The 26124-nt window shown below is 42.2% G+C and overlaps 2 protein-coding genes across 5 annotated transcripts in view; both read right to left on the bottom strand.

Moving 5' to 3' along the window:
- The window catches only part of LOC139559741 (brefeldin A-inhibited guanine nucleotide-exchange protein 1-like), a 29611-nt gene extending 23137 nt beyond the window's left edge, over positions 1–6474 (bottom strand). Inside the window, exons 1-4 of the mRNA XM_071376030.1 lie at positions 6165–6474; positions 1956–1986; positions 788–944; positions 459–605 (exon numbers count right to left, since the gene is read on the bottom strand). Coding sequence (XP_071232131.1) covers positions 459–605; positions 788–944; positions 1956–1986; positions 6165–6285 — 456 coding nt within the window. The 5' untranslated portion in view covers positions 6286–6474. The remainder of the gene's footprint in view (positions 1–458; positions 606–787; positions 945–1955; positions 1987–6164) is intronic.
- Positions 6475–8581: 2107 nt separating this feature from the next.
- Positions 8582–26124, bottom strand: part of LOC139559564 (solute carrier organic anion transporter family member 5A1-like) — a 37131-nt gene continuing 19588 nt past the window's right edge. For all 4 annotated transcript variants that reach the window (XM_071375662.1, XM_071375663.1, XM_071375665.1 and 1 more), the window contains 8 exons: positions 23010–23142; positions 22426–22646; positions 21494–21658; positions 20188–20386; positions 17666–17825; positions 16800–17041; positions 13569–13633; positions 8582–12211 (listed from right to left, as the gene is read on the bottom strand). In XM_071375662.1, the coding sequence (XP_071231763.1) occupies positions 11739–12211; positions 13569–13633; positions 16800–17041; positions 17666–17825; positions 20188–20386; positions 21494–21658; positions 22426–22646; positions 23010–23142 (1658 nt within the window). In that variant the 3' untranslated portion in view covers positions 8582–11738. The remainder of the gene's footprint in view (positions 12212–13568; positions 13634–16799; positions 17042–17665; positions 17826–20187; positions 20387–21493; positions 21659–22425; positions 22647–23009; positions 23143–26124) is intronic.

Here is a 26124-nt window from a genome sequence, read left to right as displayed (position 1 = left end):
TGGCACCGAAATAACAATCACTACCGCTCACAGTTAACAAGATAGGCTTTTTATGACCAAACACAAAACATTATAACAACATGAGAATGTCCATTTTCAATCATTCCTATCATTAACAAATCAATTATGGTTGCCTCCTGTCTCTGAAAATCATGATTTTGATGCTATTGCTTAGTGGGCAGTAATATTGAACAGTAAAAAACAATAACTGAGGATTACGTCCGCTATGTATCTGTCAAATGTTAGATCGACCAGTTTGGCACAACCTTGAAAGGAAGGGCCTGAACACACCATTGATGTGTGTTATCTGCTCAGTGGCGAGACGACAGAAAGACATGCAGACACAGGCCAGTCAGGCCTGACACAGGATTAACACTGAGGGGAGGAGAGGCAGGCTGGGGCTGGTGTGTCTGTCACACACAGTGTGGAGGAAAGGAAGAGAAGAGGGGAGCTCATACCTTTATAATTTGTAGCTGAATACCTTGGTCTGTCTGAGGGCCTTGAAAGCAGCCACATATCGTCTCGATGATTCTATCGATCAACCTCTTACCAGGTGTGGTGTTGTCTGGTGCGTTTCCAGTGAGGTGGCCATAAGCAATGAGTTTCTGGAGAAATAAAAGTCAGGTTAACCCTCAATGGTGCATGTATTGGACATTAATACAGACACATTCTATAGACATATTTTGATCAGTGCCATTTGCCAAAATAAGACATACATCTAATGAAGCTGTTTGTATTTGGGTGTGTATGCATGTGTGCACGTCCATGCGTGTAGTGTACCACTGACCTGTAAACAATCTAAAGATGTGATGACAATGCGAGGACATTTGGACTGGCAGGCTAACTCAAATGGCAGGAAGTACTTGTCTGCTTCAATGATGGTATCCTTGGACTTGACCGGTGGTAGGGTACTGGAATCAGCATTGTTGTCTCCAGGAGGGGGACTGGGGGGTGAGGGGCACACAGTGGCAACTAAATGTTTAAAACATTAGGCCAAACAACATGTCTGAGGAATTCAACCACCTAATATTGGACATTTGTGCCTCAGTGAGCAATGGCAAACTGGTTACAGGGGTAGAAAGGAGGACAGGGGAGGGGTACCAGTGTCTGCTAGGTGGACAAGGACACAAACACAATAGCTGCATTCCAATTCTTTACCCTTCTCCAGAAGTGTGCACTTGAACACTCCCTACTGCCAATGCTTAGTTCAATCCAATGCTTTTAAATCCATGAGGGGAGATGTACGAGTGAACACATTTTGGGAGAAAGGTAGAGAATCAGGATGTAGCCAATGTCAGTTACAGTAGCTGGGGGAGCCAGTCTACTGAGTCAATATTTGTATCACACTTCTCGTTTCAGCTCCATCCACCCTCCCTCTCATTTCCTCAAACATTAATTCGGTTGGCAACGAAGCAGATTAACCAAAACTTTAATTGAGAGGCGTTCATCTCCCCAAAGCATATTTGTTTTTGTCAATACATGTTAAAAAGTGTATTGTTTTTAACATTGAGTGAGAAGTGATGAAAGCTTTAGACTGCTGTGCTACAGTGTGTGTGGGAGTGTCCCAAATGGCACCATTTTCCCTATGGGCCCTGGTCAAAAGTTGTGTACTATATAGAGGGTAGGGTTTCATTTGGGAATCACATTCTGTCTGGTCAGTGTTCCAGCCTGGGGCCTGGGGGTGGTGACTAGGACATGTGAGAGCTCAGGTGTGACGGGGATGAAACCTCTACACAGAAGCCAACAGGAGATGTGCGGGTCACTGAGCTGCACTGAACTTCAGGCCTGTCTGGCTTACCAACCAACAACATATTCAGAAAGGAAGATTGTTGTTCTCAGGAGCCAAGAGAAGGAGACACATCAAAACAACCCATTATTTACTACAGACGACATTTCAAACATACACGCTTGCATGCACACACACACACACACACTACATCTCAAAGTAAACCTACCTCAGCTTCTCTGTTTCTTCTTTAATTTCCTCTGAAAACAGAAAGAGAGAAACAATTAACCAAATACCTTTGATATTGGCCCTGCATGGCCTGTATAATGCTGTACATCAACAGCCAATGTTATATGGCATTAGTAGAGGGTTTCATTACATGAAGGCATGGGCACTTTGTCAAATTAGCCCATGTCCTCCACGACTATACATTCCTGCCCTTGACCTTCATAGAAGATCCTGCCAAATTAAATACTCCATACAGATATTGATGTCCGCTGGCAATACAATTACAGTTGAGATGCTCTGTGAACAGGACAGAAAACATCCAATACCGTAATATCATTTCTCTTCATAGGAGCTACTGTCCATTTTATGATTACTTCATGAGTCATGATGAGATCATCACCAATGGCCTCATTATCAGTGACATCATCACCCCTGGCCTCTACCAACCAGGGTTGTATTCATTAGTGCACACAGTAGCAAAACATTTAGCAAAAATTAAAAAAGAAAACAAGAGTTTCTTATTGGACAAATTCAGGTAGGTCCATCCCTGTTCTGGTTGGTTTTCTTGTGTTTGGTGTCTAGCGAATGCTATCTAGACCTGTAGATTGGAGATCACTCTGGGCCAGATAAATAATAAGAGCAACACTGTGGGACCAGATACAGAGATAACCTCCCCTCCATCATCATCATCATCATTTACAATACAATGGAACGGGAGGCACTGACCACTCAACAGTGTACCAGACACAATCAATACAGAATGAAGATGAACTAAATAACAAACCAAAGTGTTTGGTGGAATTCAGAAGAAACAAATGCACCCCATGACTTGTCAACCCGAAACGCAATCAGTAAACAATCTGAGAAAGTATTTTTTTAATCAATATTTTTTCACCAAAATATACACCACATTTTACCCTAAAAACCATTCACTCCAAGTTAAGAGGCAGCAGATCATCCAGACGTTTAATGCAGCTAATTAAACATTCGGGTATCGGTGGAGCAGGAGCCAGTGAAGGAGAGGTTGGGGTCATGGTCATCATCCACCTGGTTTCATCTTCGATGGCAGTATACTTCTAAGCAATGGCGCATGTTTGGCTGGCTGCTTACATAGCAGACAGTGAAGTTGTGTGCATAAAATATGCAAGTCTATGTACGTGTCATACTGATTCATTAGTGAGCAAATAGTCTTCAGTCTTGACAAACTGGCTTTTCTGTTCTGGAATTACTTTCATAGCACAACTGAAAGTTTACCCTATGTATAGAAGTCCATATTATAAGATTAACTCATTTGGTAAGATACTGTCTAACAAACAACCTACACATTCTCTCCATTCCCCTTTAGATTTCTTCCTTAAACAAAACACAAGAAACCATCTGATACATCTAGTGTTGTACAAGTGTGTTCCAGATGTTTACCATGCTTAGAAGCAGATGCAACCATAGATATTGAATTATTAGAACTGGTCCCACCCATTGCAGACCCATTGAATTGAATAGATACGGCCGCTCTATTAATTATGTTTCTAAGACAAAATATAAATATAAAACGCAACATGTAAAGTGTTGGTCCCATATTTCATGAGCTGAAATAAAATATCCCCGACATTTTACATAAGCACAAAAAGCTTACTTCTCTAAAAAGTTCTGCACAAATTTGTTTACATCCCTGTTAGTGAGCATTTCTCCTTTGACAAGATTTTAATGTATTTTATTGAACCTTGATTTAAGATAATCCATCCACCTGACAGGTGTGACATATCAAGAAGCTGATTAAACAGCATGGTCATTACACAGGCGCATCTTGTGCTGGGGAAAATAAAAGGCCATGCTGGCATGCTGACTGCAGGAATGTCCACCAGAGTTGTTGCCAGAGAATTGAATGTTCATTTCTACACCATAAACTGCCTCCAAAGTAATTTTAGAGAATTTGGCAGTACGTCCAACCAGCCACACAATCGCAGTCCACGTGTAACCATGCCAGCCAAGGTACTGCACATTCGGCTTCTCACCTGAGACCAGCCAACCGGACAGCTGATGAAACTGTTGGTTTGCACAACTGAATAATTTCTGCACAAACTGTCTGAAACCGTCTCAGGGAAGCTCATCTGCATGATCATTGTCCTCAACAGGGTCTTGACCTAACTGCAGTTCAGTGTGGTAACCGACTTTAATGGGCAAATGCTCACCTTTGATGGCCACTGACACATTGGAGAAGTTTGCTCTTCAAAGATGAATCCCAGGTTCAAATGTACCGGAAGGATGACAGACAGTCTGTATGGCGTCTTGTGGGCGAGCGGTTTGCTGATCCTGAGGCCCATTGTCGTGCCATTCATCCGCTGTAATCACCTCATGTTTTAGCATGATAATGCACAACCCCATATCGCAAGGATCTGTATACAATTCCTGTAAGCTGAAAATGTCCCAGTTCTTCCATGGCCTGCATAATCACCAGACATGTCACCCACTGAGTATGTTTCGGATTCTCTGAATTGGCCTGTACGACAGCGTGTTCCAGTTCCCGCCAATATCCTGCAACTTTGCACAGCCATTGAAAAGGAGTGGGACAACATTCGAAAGGCCACAATCAACAGCCTGTTCAACTGTATGCAAAGGAAGCAAATGATGGTCACACCAGATATCGACTGGTTTTCTGATCCCCACCCCTACCTTTTTTTAAGGTATCTGTGACAAACGGATGCATATCTGTATTCCCAGTCATGTGAAATCCATAGATTAGGGCCTAATGAATTTATTTAAATTAACTGATTTCCTTATATGAACTGTAACTCAGTAAAATCTTTGAAATTGTTGCATGGTGCATTTATATTTTTGTTCAGTGTATATGCAATTGCATTTTCGTTATTGTTGTCAACGGCTGGCAAGCATAAACCTCCTGGCACGGGATGTTTTTCAGCACTACCACAGACTGACTTCAAGGAATTATGGATCAGAGCTTTCTGTGGACAGTTCACTACTTGGGACATTTTTGGGATCATAGCCTATTATTACTATTACTATTACTATTACGGCTAGAGACCAAAACCGTTGACACAATTAGTGGGTTAGTGGTGCACCCACAAACGCACACAAGTATAGTGCAATACTTTTGACCAGGGCCCATAAGGCTCTGGGTACAAGTAGTGTACTTTATAGGGAATATGGTGCCATTTGGGATACATACCTTATCTAGTTTTGTTTAGCAAACTCTTGTCCCATTGCCACAGTCCCACCCACAGTACCCTTCTTGAGCCACATCATTCACTGTAATGTTGTTGTCTGTCTCCACAGGGTGGGATCAAACTCTCAGTGAATAATTGCATCAATTGCTAATGTTAATACTGAATTAAAATAATGTAATATATTTTTACCATGTTTCCTCTCCCCAAAGAATTACATCATAATCTATACAATCTTTGCATCTGTGTGAATCTGCCTATTTATAAACAATGAATCTGCCAATGTAAACACTGTCAACATTATTAAAGCAATGATGGCAGCATACAAATAGGCTTGCGCTGATCAAAATTTAAAACGAATAATTTAGTATGGATTCGTAACTAAACATGCCGTCTATGGAAGGCACAGGGTAATTACGGGATACTGGTGTGGTCACAATGGAGTGGACCACCCCTCTAACACCTGCGCCCTCTCCCAGGCTATACCCCAGACGACAACAAGAATACATATCCTAACAAACTAGATAACTGGTATTGATCATGCTAGATTTTGTTTTCGGCCCAGTATTTGAATCGAATCTCGATTCTGCAGCGATTTAAAAGCAATACTTGTTTTGAACGTTACTAGTTATCTAGTTTGGTGGAACAAACTCCCTCACGACGCCAGGACAGCGGAGTCAATCACCACCTTCCGGAGACACCTGAAACCCCACCTCTTTAAGGAATACCTAGGATAGGATAAAGTAATCCTTCTCACTCCCCCCCCCCTTAAAAGATTTAGATGCACTATTGTAAAGTGGCCGTTCCACTGGATGTCATAAGGTGAATGCACCAATTTGTAAGTCGCTCTGGACAAGAGCGTCTGCTAAATGACTTAAATGTAAATGTTACTACAATGAACGAATTGCAACGATGTACCCAAGCACTTCATGTATCGAACCGATAGTCATTGGTGCAGTAGCACAATGTGTGTAGCCTATGACAAATGATGATGACACCCCAAACTTACACATTGCCACAATATAACTCACCTAGTGCCACCTCACAGGCTTTGCGCAACTGGGAATGGTGAGCTTTTTTCACCTCCTTATCGGCTAAAATCTTCTCCAGTGCTCGGTTTAAAAACATGTTTCTCGTTTTACTCTCATACATGATGTGATGGAACTGTATTCAAAGCTGCTGTCCCGTGGACAGAATAGTGTTGTTGTATTCTTATTTTTTTAGAGAGGGTAACATTGGAGCACTAAGAAGAAACATAAAAATATCCTTTATTCCAGAAAGGAAATCACACCGATTTCTGTTAGCAACCTGTCAGCGCCATGTTGAAAGGAAGTAACGTCATTCCGTCACTTACGTCAGCAATGAAATCTTGTTTCTGCCGGTTGGGGGAGAGAATTACTCCAATGCCATTACTTTACATTGGGTCATTCCACATAGATATATCACAGAGGGTTAGTTATAAAAAATCTTTGTCTATATGCTGCTGACTGAGGCAAATCCCCCGACGCTGGCTATACGGTTTTGGAAACATTTGGAACTTAACTTTCATATGAGCAAGACATTTATAAACAGTAAAACAGAGCTTCTGGATTGTAATTCAAATGGAGCCAGCAGTGGTCCATACCTTCAGTTGAGAACCCCTTGGGTTCAAGAGCTAGGGACATCAAAAACTTTTGCACCACTGTGGATCACCAATGTCCAGTTTGATCAATGTTCCAACATTAAGTTTCACTGTATTATATCCAGAAAAACAACATATTACACATTTACACACTGTCCAAAGACAACTGCCTTGAAAACCCATACAGTTTAAACCATCTCCTATCAAATACAATATAACTCCCATTAAATAGGAGCTTAAAGGAATAATTCACCCAAATGCAGTGCTTGACTTGGACTGAAATATGTGCCTGTACTAGTTTCGGGTGGCAGTACTGTTTATATTTAGGTGGAGGAGCTCCACAATACTTTTGATCTAATATTCTACAAGGGGAACAGGAACTCAAGCAGTGGAAAATTTGAGGTGCCGGTGAGCTCCTGCCCAAGTCAAGCACTGCCCAAATTACAAAATGCGTTCCTCACTTTTGGCAGCAGTTAGAGCTGTGGATCAGTTTGACTAGGATTCTACCAACTTTGCTTAACTCTTCAGGCAACATATAGTTTGATTGGTAGAATATATTTATGTTCTGATTTTTTGGTCAACATTTCAGTTGTTTGTAAAAGTTGTGAGAAAATAAGTTGTGGTTACTAAAATAGGCTGTATCATTTGATTGATAGAAGATATTTCTGTTCTGATTTCAATTTTGAATAGGATAAAAGTAGACTAAGACTTCTGGACGCTCGAAGTTTCTGTATAATTTGTTGGAAAAGTTGTCAACAATAACTGATTTGTGTCATAAGTTACATTGTTGGCCTCCTGAGTGGCACAGCGGTCTGCATCGCAGTGCTAAATGCGTCACTACAGACCTGGGTTCGTTCCCGTGCTGTATCACAACCGGCCATGATCGGAGTCCCATAGGGAGGTGCACAATTGGCTCAGCGTTGTCCGGGTTAGTGGAGGGTTTGGCCCGCGGGGCTTTACTTGGCTCATTGTGCTCTAGGGACTCCTTGTGGCGGGCCGAGCGCCTGCAGGTTGATCTTGGTTGTCAGTTTAACGGTGTTTCCTCCGACACATTGGTGCGGCTGGTTTCCGAGTTAAGCGGGTGGGTGTTTAAGAAGCGGGGTTTGGCGGGTCATGTTTCGGAGGACGCATGACTCGACCTTCGCCTTCCGAGCCCGTCGGAGAGTTGCAGCGATGAGACAAGATCGAAATTAGGGAGAAAAAGGATGGTAAAAATAAAAGTTACTTTGTTTACAGTGAATATAATGTTAGAAGTCATGGAAGTTAACAGTTGAAGCTTTAGAATGTTGAATAAATCCCATTAAAGTGAATAGAGATGGACAAAGAGACAAAAAGTAATAGTTTAAAAAGTATACATGTTATCAAAAGGTTGTATACAACAACTCAATCCTGACCAGTCTGCACTTTAAGTGTGAATGATGTTTCTAGCTTAAACAGTGTACAAAAAATAGAGTTCTAAAGAATAATAGTACTTTTTTACAATATTTAAATTGTGACTACATTTGCAAGTCCCATTAAAAATGTATCATTCATCATTACATGCTTACCTGTCAGGGTCAATGGAAGAAGACAGCCCACAGTCCCAGACAGTGTGTGGATCCCAAATGGTACCGTATATCCTACCTATATACTGCACTACTTTTGAGGGTCCACAGGTCAAAAAGTAGTGCATTGTGTAGGGATTAGGTTACCATTTGGGACTCAGCCCATGACCAGCTTCAATCATGACAAAATGCTATCTTTATTACCTGCTCCAACAAGCTCGTCATTAACTATCTCCCAGGCTTTTTGTTGCATCAGTCAAAAATCACATTTCAATACACAGGATTTGTTTATTTTTCACATTTTTATTGACAGAGATCAAGTATCCAAGGCATTTGTAAACATTGTGTCCGCAAACAATTTAAATTTTTCTTCCTATGATGATGTTGACCATATAATTGAGGCATTAACTTGTCATTAAACACTCATTTGAATTGAAATAAATACAATACTGACAAAGAAGATACAACTACAATCTACCTGAAATAGTCTTTATTGTAGAATCCAGGTCAAGTCCTCGTTTTATGCCACATACAATGACAGCACTACACAAGTAGGTAAGAGAGAGCTCCTCGCTCCAGAGGAACAGTAGGTTTGAGGGGGAGTATCACAAGATTACCGGAATTCTGCAGCAAACATCCTGGTACTGTAGGTACAGGTTGAAAAGGTCTATTGATGGCAGCAAGTAAACAAAAAGTCCTAGAGTTAAATTCTTCAGCCAGTCAGTCATATCATTTAGTGTCATTACTTGAAGTCAAGAGCATTTCAGAATCTCCAAATAAAAATATAGCATAAAAGGTGAAATAAACACTGACGTATTAATCCATCTCAACTGTAATCAATGAGTAGGAAAAGTAGGCACTGAGAAACATAACATTGGATTAAATAACACTAAAGTCAGCATCCTTGATTCAAAATGTAGCTAGAAATATAATACATTTGCCCCTAAATGTGCACTACATACACTGCATTTCATGTGAAATAATATGTAATGTTTGACTAAGAATTGTGATTTCTATCCTTTAGTGTATTTTTCCACTGAGTACTGAAAATTATTACACCAATTAGCCTATGTCTGTCACTACTATTGGCAGATACATGGTCATCTAGAATAACATTGCAATGTCAGTTTAATCATTTAATAATCACTTAATCATTCAGTTTATTATAAAGAGCTATGGTAACTTTCCATATTAAATCGGCAACATCTTATATACTGAACAAAAATACAAAACGCAACATGTAAATTGTTGGTCCCATGTTTCATGGGCTGAAATAAGATCACAAAAATGTTCCATATGCACAAAAAGCTTCTCAAATGTTGTGCACAAATTTGTTAACATCCCTGTTAGTGAGCATTTCTCCTTTGCCAAAATAACCCATCCACCTTACAGATGTGGCATATCAAGAAGCATGATCATTACACAGGTGCACCCTGTGCTGGGGACAATAAAAGACCAACCGGCCTAACAAGTTAAAGGAGCGTGCAATTGACATGCTGACTGCAGGAATGTCCACCAGAGCTGTTGCCAGAGAATTTAATGTTCATTTCTCTACCATAAAATGCCTCCAACGTCATTTTAGAGAATTTGGCAGTACTTCCGACCGGCCTCACAACCACAGATCACGTGTAACCACGCCAGCCCAAGACCTCCACATCCGGCTTCTTCACCTGCGGAATCGTCTGAGACCAGCCATCCGGGCAGCTGATGAAACCAAGGAGTATTTGTGTCTGTAATAAAGCCCTTTCATGGGGAAAAACTCATTCTGATTAGCTGGGCCTGGCTCCCCAGTGGGTGGGCCTATTCCCTCCCAGGCCCACCCATGGCTGTGCCCCTGCCCAGTCATGTTAAATCCATAGATTAGGGCATAATTAATTTAATTAAGTTGACCGATTTTCTTATGTGAACTGTAACTCAGTAAAATCGTTGAAATTGTTGCATGTAATTAAATTTTTACTTTAGTTTATTTAGTCAATATTTTCTTAACTCCATTTCTTGAACTGCATTGTTGGTTAAGTAAGTAAGTAAGTAAGTATGTGACTAAATCTGATTTTCATTTGTTGCGTTTATATTTTAGTTCAGTACAATATCCCAAAGGCAACACAAACCAGAGCTTTTAATGCTATTAACTCTAACCCAACTGCCACATTGTATCATGTAAGTGCTCTCCCAACTGCCCAAACTCAACATAGGTACATAGAAAAGCATAATTTAACTTCCAACATTAAAGTGTTAGATTGAACTGAAAATTAAGATTATTCCACCAAATAATTGCCTAGTTATTTTACTTTGGAAAACACTAAAGTTTAATTTGTCTTTCTACAATATTGCTTACCACATCTGACCAGCAGGTATCCTCAAACACCCTGCAAAACTAACAGCAATATGTACTTGAATATATTGCATGTTCCACCCACAAGCTACCTGAATGTTTCAACAATCTTGTTGCCCTCCAGCTCATGGGCCTTCTGTATCAAGTCTTAAAGTAGGAGTGGTGATCTAGGATCAGGTCCGGAGCTTTGTCTAAAACAAGTTCTTAGACTGGTAAGCAAAATACACCTTTGTTCTGTAAAGCCCATGGTACATGAAGCAAAATTGGGGAGTCATAATGAGTGTACTAAGCTGGTGTCCCAAATGGCACCCTATTCCCCATGTAGTGCACTACTTTTGACCAGAGACATATGAGTACTTGTCAAATGTATTGCACTATATAGGTATTAGGGAACCATTTGGGATGCAAGCCAACTGTCTGAACTACAACTACGGCAAGGGAAGTATTTGTGGGCCTGTCTATGAGTTTGCCACAGAATACAGAAGAAGAGGTTCCAATTCCAAATGTTCCAAAAATATCCTTTCCAAGTCAACCAGTCATCATTACACGCAGGTCTGGGGCATTACTGAATGACATTTGCACATTGTATGGGAAGGGAAGGCAACACTGTGTGCCTTTAATACTGCTTGCCATTGTATAATAGGGCAAAAAGACCTTGCATAGTACAGGATTTAGTTGTGCTAGCCGGCCAAGCTTCTTAGCTCAATTACCTCATTCTGCTGAGGTCTTAGAATTAACAATAAAACTGAGCAATGAAGGATATTATTCATGTCATTTTCACATAGCACCATCCCATAATACCATCATTACAATCATACTTGCAATTTTCTAAAGAAATGATATGCAGGGATAATACTCATTCACTTCCATGATGAAAACAAAAAAGCACAAACATACTAGGCAGAGGGAAGAGGAGATTAGCTAAGTCGAGGTATCCATCCCAGTGTCTTCCTGTATACGTGTTGACCAACCGCTGACTGTTTGAGTGACGTCCAGTGCCTGTGTGTGTGTGTGCACACTATAATACTATACAAGTGAGAACCAGAATGAGAAAGGTACACATTGAAGACTGATGCTAGCAGGGAGGGCTGGAAACAACACCCAGCCCTCAGATACGGGCAGACACCTGTTCCAGAGAGCGAGTGGGAGGGCGAGGGGCCGGCGGGGTTATTGCTTTCAAGCTCTTCAGGCTGTTTCCCGGGCAGCTCTGGCTGCTGAGGCCCCTGTTGAGGATGGGGATGATGGGAGGTTCGTTGCGTGGTATATTTACGGGACAGGAGCGGGTGCGGGCGTGCCCCTTGTGACCCCCGGCGTGGCAGATGAGGTCGCTGACCGTGTCCATGGGCGAGAGGTGTTTCAGCCAGCGCTCCAGACGCTCTTCCTTGTACTTGATGGAGTACCAGGTGAGGAAGATGAAGATGAAGCCAATGAACTTGAGGCTGGCAGCCAGGCCGAAGTAGACGAAGCGGAAGGACGTGACATCGTACTCCCAGCAGGAGCCGTGGATGCCACAGTCCTGCTGCCACAGCATACAGGTTGTGTCGATCACGGCCCCAAAGTAGATGGGAGTAGGGATATAGGCTGGGGAGAGAGGAGAGGAACAGTTAGAACACAGCAGAAGTAAGATTGGTATAGGGATGTAGGCTGAGGGGAACATCTTTCAGAGCAGGAAGCCAAACACATATTCCCATTTCTAAAACCTAATATCTTCAGCCTAATTACAGTAGGTTTTCAACTTGATCTTCAGATATTTAATATCAGCAATTAGGGCTGTTAAGAGATTTTTAAAAATGTAGCTAGTTAATCGCAGGGGTTTCTGTATTTATTTTAGAAATTGTTCAAATTTGATCCTATTTAAAAGAGGTTCAATTTAAAACTCATTCCATTGGGTTGTAGGTGTAATATATTTTGATTATAGGGTTAGGAAACACAAAATAAACTCAGCCTGGTCTGATAAAAGGTCAAATATCATACAGCTCAGGCTCCAGAGTGGCGCAGTGGTTTAAGGCACTGCATCACAGTGCTAGAGGCATCACTACAGACCCTGGTTTGATCCTGGGCTGTATCACAACCGGCCGTGATCGGAAGTCCCATATGGTGGCGCACAATTGGCCCAGTGTCGTCCGGATTAGGGGAGGGTTTGGCCGGGGTAGGCCATCATTGTAAATAATATGTTCTTAACTGACTTGCCTAGTAAAATAAAAGGTAAAAAAATAAATGAACAAATATTAGATCTAGCCTTGGTTACTTTCTATCCATGTCCAACATGAACTCGTCACAAGCGGCTACTACACTAGAATTGGGATCATTTGCTTTCATCTTTTGAACTGAGATCTACAACAAAAACCGTAGCTAAAAATGGAATGGAAGTTAATTTCTGATTAAAATCATCGTGTTAAATCTAGAGGCATTAAGCCATGGCATTGTAAACATTCTTGTTCGATTAGCATAACTAATGTTAACATAACTGGCTAGCTACTTCTGTGCAAATTACATTTTTGCTGTTATCTTAACACCTGGTGTTTATGGTAAAACTGTCTACGTTTTCCTTTCACTTTGTTGCTCAAAGCTGAGTGCAGAGTGGATGGTTTAAGCATACAAGAGACACCACTCCAGTGTTTACCCTACATTCATTTAACAGCAGTGGCCCACCATTCCAAAATGAAAGGCGTGAAAAAAAACTAAAAGTTAACATGTTAACTTTGACAGCCCTATCACCAATACATGTCTCAAAATGCAGAGAATTAAAAAAAAAAAAAAATCTGTTCCTCTTAGTAATGCTCTCTGACAGGAAATGGGAGCCTGTCTTCCCAAATTACATTTCCCTTTCATTACTCCTCATGGAGGAGACAGTCAGATCACACTTAACTCAAAAAAAATAAACTCTCAGAATGGCACATTACTGTATTTCACTGGTTAGCCTAGCTGCATCCCTCACCAAGGGTCCTGAGGAGAACAAACTGCATCCCAAGTGCAAAGGGTCTCTCCTGCTCTTCTACTGACCTAGAGGAGAGAAAGAAGGGATGAAACAGTCAAGAGAAGAGTGCTCACACTACAACTACTACTTCACACAATAACATCTTGTTTGTACATTTTGTTTTGTACCGGGATGGGTCCATACCTCAACCTCATACCTTACAAAATAGGTGTGTCTATTAGAGGTCGACCGATTAAATCGGAATGGCCGATTGATTAGGGACGATTTCAAGTTTTCATAACAATCGGTAATCGGCATTTTTGGACACCGATCATGGCCGGTTACTTTGCACTCCACGAGGAGACTGCGTGGCAAGCTGACTACCTGTTATGCGAGTGCAGCAAGGAGCCAAGGTAAGGTGCTAGCTAGCATTAAACGTATCTTATAAAAAAACTATCAATCTTAACATAATCACTCGTTAACTACACATGGTTGATGATATTACTAGTTTATCTAGCTTGTCCTGCGTTTCATATAATCGATGCGGTGGCTGTTAATTTATCATTGAATCACAGCCTACTTCAACAAACGGGTGATTTAACAAGCGCATTCGCGAAAAAAGCACTGTCGTTGCACCAATGTGTACCTAACCATAAACATCAACCCCTTTCTTAAAATCAATACACAAGTATATATTTTTAAACCTGCATATTTAGTTAATATTGCCTGCTAACATGAATTTATTTTAACTAGGGAAATTGTGTCACTTCTCTTGCATTCTGTGCAACAGAGTCAGGGTATATGCAGCAGTTTGGGCCGCCTGGCTCGTTGCGAACTGTGTGAAGACAGCCAACGTCGCCAAACGGAGGATGATTTATCAAAAGCGCATTTGCGAAAAAAGCACAATCGTTGCACGAATGTACCTAACCATAAACATCAATGCCTTTCTTAAAATCAATACACAAAAGTATATTTTTTTAAACCTGCATATTTAGTTAAAATAAATTCATTTTAGCAGGCAATATTAAACTAGGGAAATTGTGTCACTTCTCTTGCGTTCATTGCATGCAGAGTCAGGGTATCTGCAACAGTTTGGGCCGCCTGGCTCGTTGCGAACTAATTTGCCCGAATTTTACGTAATTATGACATAACATTGAAGGTTGTGCAATGTAACAGCAATATTTAGACTTATGGATGCCACCCGTTAGATAAAATACGGAACGGTTCGTATTTCACTGACAGAATAAATGTTTTGTTTTTGATTTGACCATATTAATGACCTAAGGCTCGTATTTGTGTGTTATATTATGATTAAGTCTATGATTTGATAGAGCAGTCTGACTGAGCGATGGTAGGCAGCAGCAGGCTCGTAAGCATTCATTCAAACAGCACTTTCTGCATTTGCCAGCAGCTCTTCGCAATGCTTCAAGCATTGCACTGTTTATGACTTCAAGCCTATCAACTCCCGAAACTAGGCTGGCAATAAAATGCAAATTAATTACTTAAAAATCATACAATGGGATTTTCTGGATTTTTGTTTTAGATTCCGTCTCTCACAGTTGAAGTGTACCTATGATAAAAAATTACAGACCTCTACATGCTTTGTAAGTAGGAAAACCTGCAAAATCGTCAGTGTATCAAATACTTGTTCTCCCCACTGTATATAAAAATCGGAATCGGCGTTGAAAAATCATAATCCGTCGACCTCTGTCTATACAGTGCATTCAGACAGTAATCAGACCCCTTGACTTTTTCCACATTTTGTTAAGTTACAGCCGTCTAAAATGGATTAATAGTTTTTTCCCCCTCAGCCTACACACAATACCCCATACAGATAATGCAAAAACAGGTTAAGAACTGTTTGAAAATTATTATTTTTTAAAAACACACAACTGAAATACATTTATATAAGTATTCAGACCCTTTATTCAGTACTTTGTTGAAACACCTTTGGCAGCGATTACAGCCTCAAGTCTTAGGGTATGACACTACAAGCTTGGCACACCTGTATTTGGGGCGTTTCTCCCATTCTTCTCTGCAGGTCCTCTCAAGCTCTGTCAGGTTGGATGAGGCGCGTCGCTGCACAGCTATTTTCAGGTCTCTCCGGAGATGTTTGATCCGGTTCAAGTACGGGATCTGGCTGGGCCACTCAAGGACATTCAATGACTTGTCCCGAAGCCACTCCCGTGTTGTCTTGGCTGTGTGCTTAGGGTCGTTGACCTGTTGGAAGGTGAACCTTCACCCCAGTCTGAGGTCCTGAGCGCTCTGGAGCAAGTTTTCATCAAGGATCTCTCTGTACTTTACTCCGTTCATCTTTCCTTTGAGCATGACTAGTCTCCCAGTCCCTGCCTCTGAAAAACATCCCCACAGCATGCATGCTTCACCTTAGGGATGGTGCCAGGTTTCCTCCAGAAGTGATGCTTGGCATTCTGGCCAAAGATTTCCATCTTGGTTTCATCAGACCAGAGAATTTTGTTTCTCATAGTATGACAGTCGTTTAGGTGCCTTTTGGCAAACTCCAAGCGAGCTGTCGTGCCTTTTACTGAAGAATGGCTTCTGTCAGACCCCTCTACAATAAAGGCCTGATTGGTGGAGCGCTGCAGAGATGGTTGTCCTTCTGGAAGGTTCTCCCATCTCCAAAGAGGAACTCTGTCAGAGTGACCATCTGGTTCTTGGTCACCTCAATGACCAAGGCCCTTCTTCCTCGATTGCTCAGTATGGCCGGGCAGCCAGGTCTAGGAAGAGTCTTGGTGGTTCCAAACTTATTCCATTTAGGAATGATGGAGGCCACTGTGTTCTTGGGGACCTTCAATGCTGCAGACATTTTTTGGTATCCTTCCCCGGATCTGCGCCTCAACATAATCCTGTCGAACTCATGGCTTGGTTTTTGCTCTGACATGCACTGTCAACTGTGGGGATTTATATAGACAGGTGTGCCTTTCCAAATAATTTCCAATCAATTGAATTAACCACAGGTGGACGTCAATCAAGTTGTAGAAACATCAAGGATGATCAATGGAAACAGTATGCACCTGAGCTCAATTTCAGAGGGTCTGAATACTTATTTAAATAAGTTCTGTTTTTGTTATATTTTCTCTTTGTCATTATGGGGTATTGTGTGTAGATTGATGAGGAACAAAATGTATTTAATCAATTTTAGAATAAGGCTGTAACGTAACAAAACATGGAAAAAGTGAAGGGGTCTGAATACTTTCCGAATGCACTGCAAGTGTATTTTCTTTTGGTCTATACCTGAGAGTGACGATAATGGCGGAGGGCTGAGCGCAGGCGGTGATGAGTGTGACGATGAATAGGAAGATGAGGAAGGGGATGAGTGTGCTGCAGGTGCGGTCACACTTCCCAGACACTGCGTAGCCGTTCTCATTCAGGTAGGTCTTGACGATGACCAGCTGCAGCTGGTTGCCCTGGCCGTTGGAGGAGGGGGTGATGACCTGTCTGCTCTGGACACACGCACAGTCCGAGTAGTTCCGGATCTGAGAAAAGGAGGGAGGGACACAAAGCATCACACTCAGCTCATCTTATTGTACTATGGATGTGAACTTCTAAGGAGCAACTGTGCGTACCATTAGGAGTGTGTTATTCAAGTACTACCAATGTGGGCTGTACAGTGTAAATAGATGCTTAACGAATGTTTGTTCTATGAACAGTTAGCTATAACTAGGGCCTAACAATATAGTTTTTCCTGGTCAAGTCACGATGGCCAAGAAGAACTCTTGGCCCTAGCTTTAATGCTCTCACACACATCACTCCGAATTTTGATCTGCCGATCGTTCAGCTCACTGTGTTTTAGGAACCACCCGCTGTGGACATCTTACTGACGACATTTTTCACACAATTCTACATGTAAAATCGGTGCGCACTCGGTTCGCAAATTACGTTCAGAGGTGCTAAGTACTCTCGGCCAGCAAACACTCTTGGTGAGTCTGAGCCCTTAGGGTTAGCTTTAGGTTGCAAAGTTCTGGTAAATTTCCCCAAATTCTCAGAAATCCTATTTGGAATATTTCTGGAATCTAGAGGGAATAAATAGGAAATCCGGGAAAACCTGTTATCATTACGTTATAATTTTGCAACCCTACTGTGGTGACTGAGGGACTCACTCCTTTGCTGTCGTTGCCCACACTGCTACAGCCTGCCAGGCAGGGGTTAAAGTATGTGATGCCATCAGAGCCACAGACCGGAGCGTACTCATGGATCTTACAGCCACAGTTCACGTTACACCCTCCAGTCAGGTTACGATGGGTCATAGTCAGAGTAGGACTGAGAAGAGAGAGGGAGAGAGATATATATTATTTAGAGAGACAGAGTATAGGGAAGGAGAGGGAGATGAAGGGGGAGAGTATAGGAAGAGAGAGAGAGAAAGCAAGAGGTGAAGTGAGAAAGAAAGAAGGGGAGAGAAAGGGAGAGGGATGAAGAGGCCTAAATACCCTTAGAGGAAAACAACCATCACAGCTTCATCCAAAGACTGATTAAAACATAATATTAAGTCAGAATATGTTTCCTTGCTGCTATTCAAAATCGGCACATTTACACTGATATTAGTTGCACCGAAACACATTTCCCAGAACAAGGGCAATTACAACAATTGAAGATATATCAGGGAGGGATGAACAAATCATAATTGGATCAGGGACAAATGGGTCCTGGTCAAAAGTAATGCACTAAATGGGAATAGGGTGCCATTTGGGATGCACATAAGAGAGGAGACAAGGCCCCAGGACTGCAGAACAGAGAGTTCCCTTCTAGATCGAGCCCCACCGATAAATCAGTTGACCAATATTAAAATCGTCTGATACTAGCCTTTCATTGAGATACGTGTATCGATCTTTATTCAACAGATAAAGCGCCGGTATTATATACATATAATAAACTAATCTGCAGTAAAAAAAAATCTATGTTAACTGTTTGCCTGAAGAGGGCGCTCTACCAGCTGCTCATTGAACATCATTCAGCTCTAGGTCACAATGTGAGAGACTAGGCATGGTGGTTTGACGATGAGCAGCTTGCCACAGCCAGCCTATTTGAGTAAGTAACTAATCAAAATGTATACGTCACCAAGCAAGCAGGCCTGTCCTCAGCACATTCTCACTTAGTTAATGTAAGCTAGCCAGCAAGGTAGTTAGCTTAGCTTGCTAGCTAGCAATATGTTCCAACACTGGACTTGCGCGAAAGTGAACACTCGTCCTTGATACAAAAAGAACACTGCAGTGGAAGTCCAGTAGCGGGTAGTAGGAGAGGATGGAACTAGATGAAACTGGGCCGACATTCTGCTAATTTTCGCAATCAGTGAAACAAATCTCAATACATTCCCCAGTTCCCAAAACTAGAATCTGTTACGAACATAATGCTTTACCAAAGTATATATATATTTTTTAAAGGCATTCCCTAACGGAAAAATGCAAATACACGCCACAACGCACCAATAGGATCTCGCTAGCTCATGCTTGACTTTGCCCACATCATTGCTTGTTCTGCCCTCTATGCCTAATTTTCTCCCACTAAACACAGATGAACTACAGTATCTTGGGTTAGTAATACATATCTATGCTGTTACTTTCTGGGCCCCATTATGTTATCTAGTGGGCTTATTTGGTTAGTTTTTCCTGAAATATACAATCTGCAAACAGCAAGACAGGTGGCGCGGATCTAAGAAGCTAATGTTTGCTAGCTAAATTAGAACGTGTGACTAAAACCAGTGCGACAAGCATTTGGCTTCATAAACGTTTTCAGTCATCAGCACATGCAATTTGAAGTTGAAATCTAGCCAATATATTTTGTATTGAATAACAGTGCAATGTACATGTGCTTTCTGTAAGACAAGCTTGTGCTTGTCATAACCACTGAGGTGTCATCAAGTGTTTGTTTACATGACCTTCGACTGTTGTAAACGCTGTAGTAAATCTACTCAAGACAAATGCTGACACCAGTGGTGACATTACGAATGGCATGCTACTGCATTTCAATGCTTATTTGTGAACGGTGCAGTTTCAGATTTACCTTGAGACAAAGTTTAATTCGTCAGCCAGATACCCCTTGTGGTGGTTTAGCACAAACACTTTTGCATACTTCTTATCCACTTCCATCGATATACACATCTTTACATGGTACCTAAGAAGGTAAACTAAACAAGGGTTGTATTTATAGAGGATATATAGTTGCTTCATGTTAAACCACAAATAAAATGTTCTTAAATAAATCTAAGAAATCATCATAATTTAGAGTATGTGTTAATCCTTTTGAGCACAATGTGTCAATTTGTTTTTTATTCCACCTCTAAAAAACGATATATCGGCAGATATCGGTAATCAGTGACTTTTGCCTTCCTAAAATCAGTAACGGACCCAAAAATCGCATATCGATCAGCCTCAAATTCTAGATAACAGTTTCATGCATCAAAGTTGTTCAGTCTGGTGACAGCCACAGGGGCCTTCTGCCTTTATCATGACCTTCACCACAAATTCACACACACTGCTGAGTGTACAAACCAAAAACAATCCTCACATTGCTTAATTCTTTGATATTGGTTTTTGGAGGCTGGAATGTTTGCAGAGAAAGAATCAAAAGATTCAGAGAGGAATATTGAGTGAAAGAAAGAAAGGAAGGAGGGCGGTCTCCATCTTACCCGGTGGTGTATGGAATGTTGATGCCTCCCAGGTTGATGCTCTCACAGCCCACTATGAACAGAGTAGAGAAGCAGAGCAGAGAGACCCCACTACAGATCATGGCCAGCTTGGCTGACTCTCTGGCTCCCAGCTTCAGCTTCTTAATGATGTAGCCCCCCAGTACTATCCCCACCCCAGCACTGGGTACGATGATCACACCTGGGCCAGCACAAGAAAGATAGTCAATGGTGTTCTCTAGAACGGAAAGATTAGATCACGGCAATCTGTTTCACATTTACACGTATACAATTGTACAACAGAATTAACTCCGGCTTTCTGTTCACTTCCAAACACACCATCCAAAGTACACATGACACAGAGTAGATACTCCTTTCTAGGGGAGTGGTGAGGGAGCTTTAAGACACCCCCTCAAATAAAGGGGGCATCTGGAACATGGTCAAGTAGTGAGTAGTGAGTGTGAATCTCACCGTGGCCCCATTGATGTGGAGTAGTCTTAAAAGATACAGGCTGAGGTGTCCCAGACTGAGGTGCTTGTGAGGAATGGGAAGGCTCTGACTTCTAATTGATCTCTGTGGTGAAGCTGGAAGTCATTTAGATCCAACAGATCTGTGTTCCAAGCTATGCGCTTCAGAGTGCAACTCTAGTACAGGTGAACAGTTAAGTTGGATACAGTTACCCGTGTAGCTACTAGGGGCGCCTTTACCCGTGTAGCTACTAGGAACGCCTTTACCCGTGTAGCTACTAGGAACGCCTTTACCCGTGTAGCTACTAGGGGGCGCCTTTACCCGTGTAGCTACTAAGGGCGCCTTTACCCGTGTAGCTACTAGGAACGCCTTTACCCGTGTAGCTACTAGGGGCGCCTTTACCCGTGTAGCTACTAGGGGCGCCTTTACCCGTGTAGCTACTAGGGAGCGCCTTTACCCGTGTAGCTACTAGGGAGCGCCTTTACCCGTGTAGCTACTAGGGAGCGCCTTTACCCGTGTAGCTACTAGGGAGCGCCTTTACCCGTGTAGCTACTAGGGAGCGCCTTTACCCGTGTAGCTACTAGGGAGCGCCTTTACCCGTGTAGCTACTAGGGAGCGCCTTTACCCGTGTAGCTACTAGGGGCGCCTTTACCCGTGTAGCTACTAGGGGCGCCTTTACCCGTGTAGCTACTAGGGGCGCCTTTACCCGTGTAGCTACTAGGGGCGCCTTTACCCGTGTAGCTAACAGGGGCGCCTTTACCCGTGTAGCTAACAGGGGCGCCTTTACCCGTGTAGCTAACAGGGGCGCCTTTACCCGTGTAGCTAACAGGGGTGCCTTTACCTGTGTAGATACTAGCGCTGGACGCTGGGATGCCGAACTGAGACTCTATGAACTTGGGTATGAAGGTGATGAAGGCGGTGACGATGGCGCTCTCTGCAGTGTAGGACAGGCTCACAAACAGGAAGGTGACATTACTCAGGATCCTCACTGCAGCCTTAGGCAGCTCTACACAGGGACAGGGAGGGAGAGAAAGAGAGTGAGTGAGAAAGTTTGAGAGACAGAAATATAAAGAGAGAACACCGCGCGTTAGCTAAATGAGCATCACAGACAGACTCAAAGGCTAAAGGTCCAATTATATTATGGAGTTATCCAAGGGCACATCTGCTCACCAGGAAGACAAAGGATTATGTATAATGTAATTCACTTCCTATTCAGATTACGCATCACCTTAATAGGAACTACATTTCAACTGCCCAGATTAGTATGAAACCCCATACAGTAGTAGCTTAATGAAGTGGACTTTATTAGAACTTAAGTGGCAATGAGCTGTGATTGTGTAATAAAAATGTTTTTGTGTGTGACAGCAGTGCAGCTCTAGCTGTATATAGCAGTCTGTGGCAGCAACAAACCATGCCGAGCGCTGATAGACTATCATCAGTAATAGTATGAGAGGCAAGAGTCATTAAGATAACCCTCCTTTTAATAATAGCCTCAGTGAGCGCCCCAAATTGCACCCTACCCTAGCTATATATAGTGCACTTCATTTGACAAGGGCACATAGGGCTGTTCAATTCTGGTCCTGGATGGCTGAAACACTTTGTTTCTACCTGGTAGTTAATTGCACTCACCTGGTGTCCCAGGTCTGAATTAGTCCCTGATTAGAAGGAGAGGATGAAAACAAAGTGTTTCAGCCCTCCAGGACCAGGATTGAACAGCCCTGACGCAGAGAATTGGGTGCCATTTGGAACGCATCTGCTTTCTGTATAGCATACCTTTGATGTCTTTCCCAAAGCCCATGGACGATGTAACTGTCTGGCTCTTGCTGTTGGTCTTCTCCTTGGTGATCTCATCATCACTGGACACGTTGTCCAGGCTGATCTTTTTCCTCTTCTTCTTCTTCTTGTTGTTTCTGGGAGGCAGCTTCTTGGGGAAGGTGAACATGGGGAAGATGACCAGCAGCATGGCGACAGAACAGAGCAGGAATCCGCTCCACCTGAGAGCAGGGAGGGTTTAGCTTAGGCCCTATTAGTTACAAAACTAAATTTATGTTCAGTGTAATGTACAGTATTTATTATGTATACAACTACTGTGTGTCTAAGACAATCTATCCTATCATCTGCATTGAGTTCAATAGCACATTCCCACAACATACAAGCCCCACATTAAACACACCATGGAACACGACAATAGTAATATGCATTTCAAAGTCCAACACCATTTGACAAGCTAACATGTACATTTCTAATATATCCAATCATATTTACATATTAGGCCTTGGCAACCAAACATGAAATTGGCTAATATCTTTATTTAATCTCATAATTTAACATATTCAGTGAAAAGTCTGGAACATTACCAGTTGCCAATAAAGCGAGGGTCGCTCTGATCTATGTTGACCACAGTCTTGGGGTCGACGTAGAAGCCGATGAGAACTCCTCCTAGCAGGTACCCAGCAGCCGGACCCAGGGCTCCCATCACATACATGACAGCTGCAGAGAGAGACAGGCGTGAGGCATCAGGACAAATGGATATGTAACTTAATGGGTTAGAAGAGTATGGATGCTAAGAGAATGGATCAACAGAATGGAGAATCAAGACCATGGGTGTTTCCAATGGCACCATAGTCCCGATATAGTTCACTCCTCTTGTCCAGAGCCCTATGATCAAAGGTAGTGAACTATAAGGAATAAGGTGCAATTTTGGGTGTAAGCCTATGTTCTACCCCTGAGGCATCTAAGGGTATTTTCACATATAGTCCTCTTTAAAATAACTGATCTCGGTGAACTCTGGGGGGGGGGGGGCTAAATAACACAGTTATCTTTGTATTCAAAACTGCCGTTGCCTTTGAATGAGGACTCAACTCATATTTTTGTGGACAGAGTCCATTTTTGTGGACAGAAATGTAAATACTCTTTGTATTTACATTTCTAAACATAGCAAGGAACCAAGATATTTTTCCAACATGCAGGTTTTTACAAAGTGCAGGACAAGCCATTCAATCAGAATGTGTTACTGGACAGCTAGATATACCTACTTACATTTTGGAAGCTAATAAAATGAGACATAATTGTAATCAGAATATACAGTCGTGGCCAAAGGTTTTTCACAAAGTCTGCTGCATCAGTTTGTATGATGGCAATTTGCATATACTCCAGAATGTTATGAAGAGAGATCAGATGAATTGCAATTAATTGCAAAGTCCCTCTTTGCCATGCAAATGAACTGAATCCCCCAAAAACATTTCCACTGCATTTCAGCCCTGCCACAAAATGACCAGCTGACATCATGTCAGTGATTCTCTCGTTAACACAGGTGTGAGTGTTGACGAGGACAAGGCTGGAGATCACTCTGTCATGCTGATTGAGTTCGAATAACAGACTGGAATCTTCAAAAGGAGGGTGGTGCTTGGAATCATTGTTCTTCCTCTGTCAATCATGGTTACCTACAAGGAAACACAAGCCATCATCATCATCGCTTTGCACAAAAAGGGTTTCACAGGCAAGGATATTGCTGCCAGTAAGATTGCACCTAAATCAACCATTTATCGGATCATCGAGAACTTCAAGGAGAGCGGTTCAATTGTTGTGAAGGTTTCAGGGCGCCCAAGAAAGTCCAGCAAGCGCCAGGACCGTCTCCTAAAGTTGATTCAGCTGCGGGATCGGGGCACCACCAGTACAGAGCTTGCTCAGGAATGGCAGCAAGCAGGTGTGAGTGCAACTGCACGCACAGTGAGGGGAAGACTTTTGGAAGATGGCCTGGTGTCAAGGGCAGCAAATAAGCCACTTCTCTCCAGGAAAAACATCAGGGACAGACTGATATTCTGCAAAAGGTACAGGGATTGGACTGCTGAGGACTGGGGTAAAGTCATTATCTCTGATGAATCCCCTTTCTGATTGTTTGGGGCATCCGGAAAAAAGCTTGTCCGGAGAAGACAAGGTGAGCGCTACCATCAGTCCTGTGTCATGCCAACAGTAAAGCATCCTGAGACCATTCATGTGTGGGGTTCCTTCTCAGCAAAGGGAGTGGGCTCACTCACAATTTTGCCTAAGAACACAGCCATGAATAAAGAATGGTACCAACACATCCTCCGAGAGCAACAATTCCTTTTCCAGCATGATGGAGCACCTTGCCATAAGGCAAAAGTGATAAAGAAGTGGCTTGGGGAACAAAACATTGATATTTTGGGTCCATGGCCAGGAACCTCCCCAGACCTTAATCCCATTGAGAACTTGAGTCAATCCTCAAGAGGCGGGTGGACAAACAAAAACCCACAAATTCTGACAAACTCCAAGCGTTGATTATGCAAGAATGGGCTGCCATCAGTCAGGACGTGGCCCAGAAGTTAATTGACAGCATGCTAGGGTGGATTGCAGAGGTCTTGAAAAAGAAGGGTCAACACTGCAGGGCGGGTGGGTTGAACAAAGAAAGCAATACTTTAAAAAAATCCAGAAATGTATCATTCTTGTGGAATTTATATCTATAGGCTACATTGAGGTTTTTCTTTCATTATTTGAGTCTATCTGTGATAGTACATAAGCCTGCTTTAGGGCCTAACTGTTCGCGCGCCAAATAGCCTACACGCCAATCACCAAATGCTTTTGAGAACGGGCAGAACAAGTCAACTTCGATCCACACAAACTTCGATCCGCAAAATGGGCAATGCCAGAGTGTAATTCAATAAGAGATTGGCTGCAAAATTGAGAGTTGAAAATAAAGAGAATGGAGGGCCAGAAAAGTAATGTTTGGGAAATATTTGGTGAAGTGGTAAAAGCGAATGATAGCAGTGCCGGTCGGTTATGTTGTGTGTGATGATGGTTAGGGGCACTATTCGAGAGTCACAAGAAGGTGACTTCAAATATGGCACGTCAAGGCAACTGCAGTCTACTGTTCAGATGGGTTAAATGTAATAGCCTGACTGAAATCTGGACACTGACTAGGTCTATAACCTCTTACACAACCTAATATAATATGAACTTCTGCAGGATTAAGCATTTCTTGCAGTAAAATTATACACCAAGTGAACATTTTTACTTAGAAAAAGGAGATGAGAAATATGATTGAGAGAATGAATGCACGGTCTGTAAAGATGCTATCTTTATCAGCGTCAAAAGTTGATAGTATGTCAACCACAAAGTTAAAAGAAACCACAAAGTTAAAAGAAGTCCTGCAATCCCTGAAAAAATATTTCATGTCTTCACACCCCAGACTTAGCCTAATACTTGATGGAATCACCTTTTGTATTCATTACGGCTATGAATCATATTCTACTAACTTTGCACAACTCTTAGGGCAACATTTATCCATTGTTTTTGTCAAAATTGCTCAAGCTCAGTGAATTTGTTTTACTGAGTTTCCAATCATTGATGGACAGCAATATTCAAACCCACACAAGAACACTCAACACTTTTTGGAAAATCCATTCTGCTGATAGCATTGAAAATAATGTAATTGTCCCGCAAAAAATACATCTC

The sequence above is a fragment of the Salvelinus alpinus genome, chromosome 30, assembly GCF_045679555.1.
Source record: "Salvelinus alpinus chromosome 30, SLU_Salpinus.1, whole genome shotgun sequence".
Taxonomy (NCBI): Eukaryota; Metazoa; Chordata; class Actinopteri; order Salmoniformes; family Salmonidae; genus Salvelinus; species Salvelinus alpinus.
Note: the sequence above shows the minus strand (reverse complement) of the source record. Positions and strands in the feature narration are given on the sequence as shown.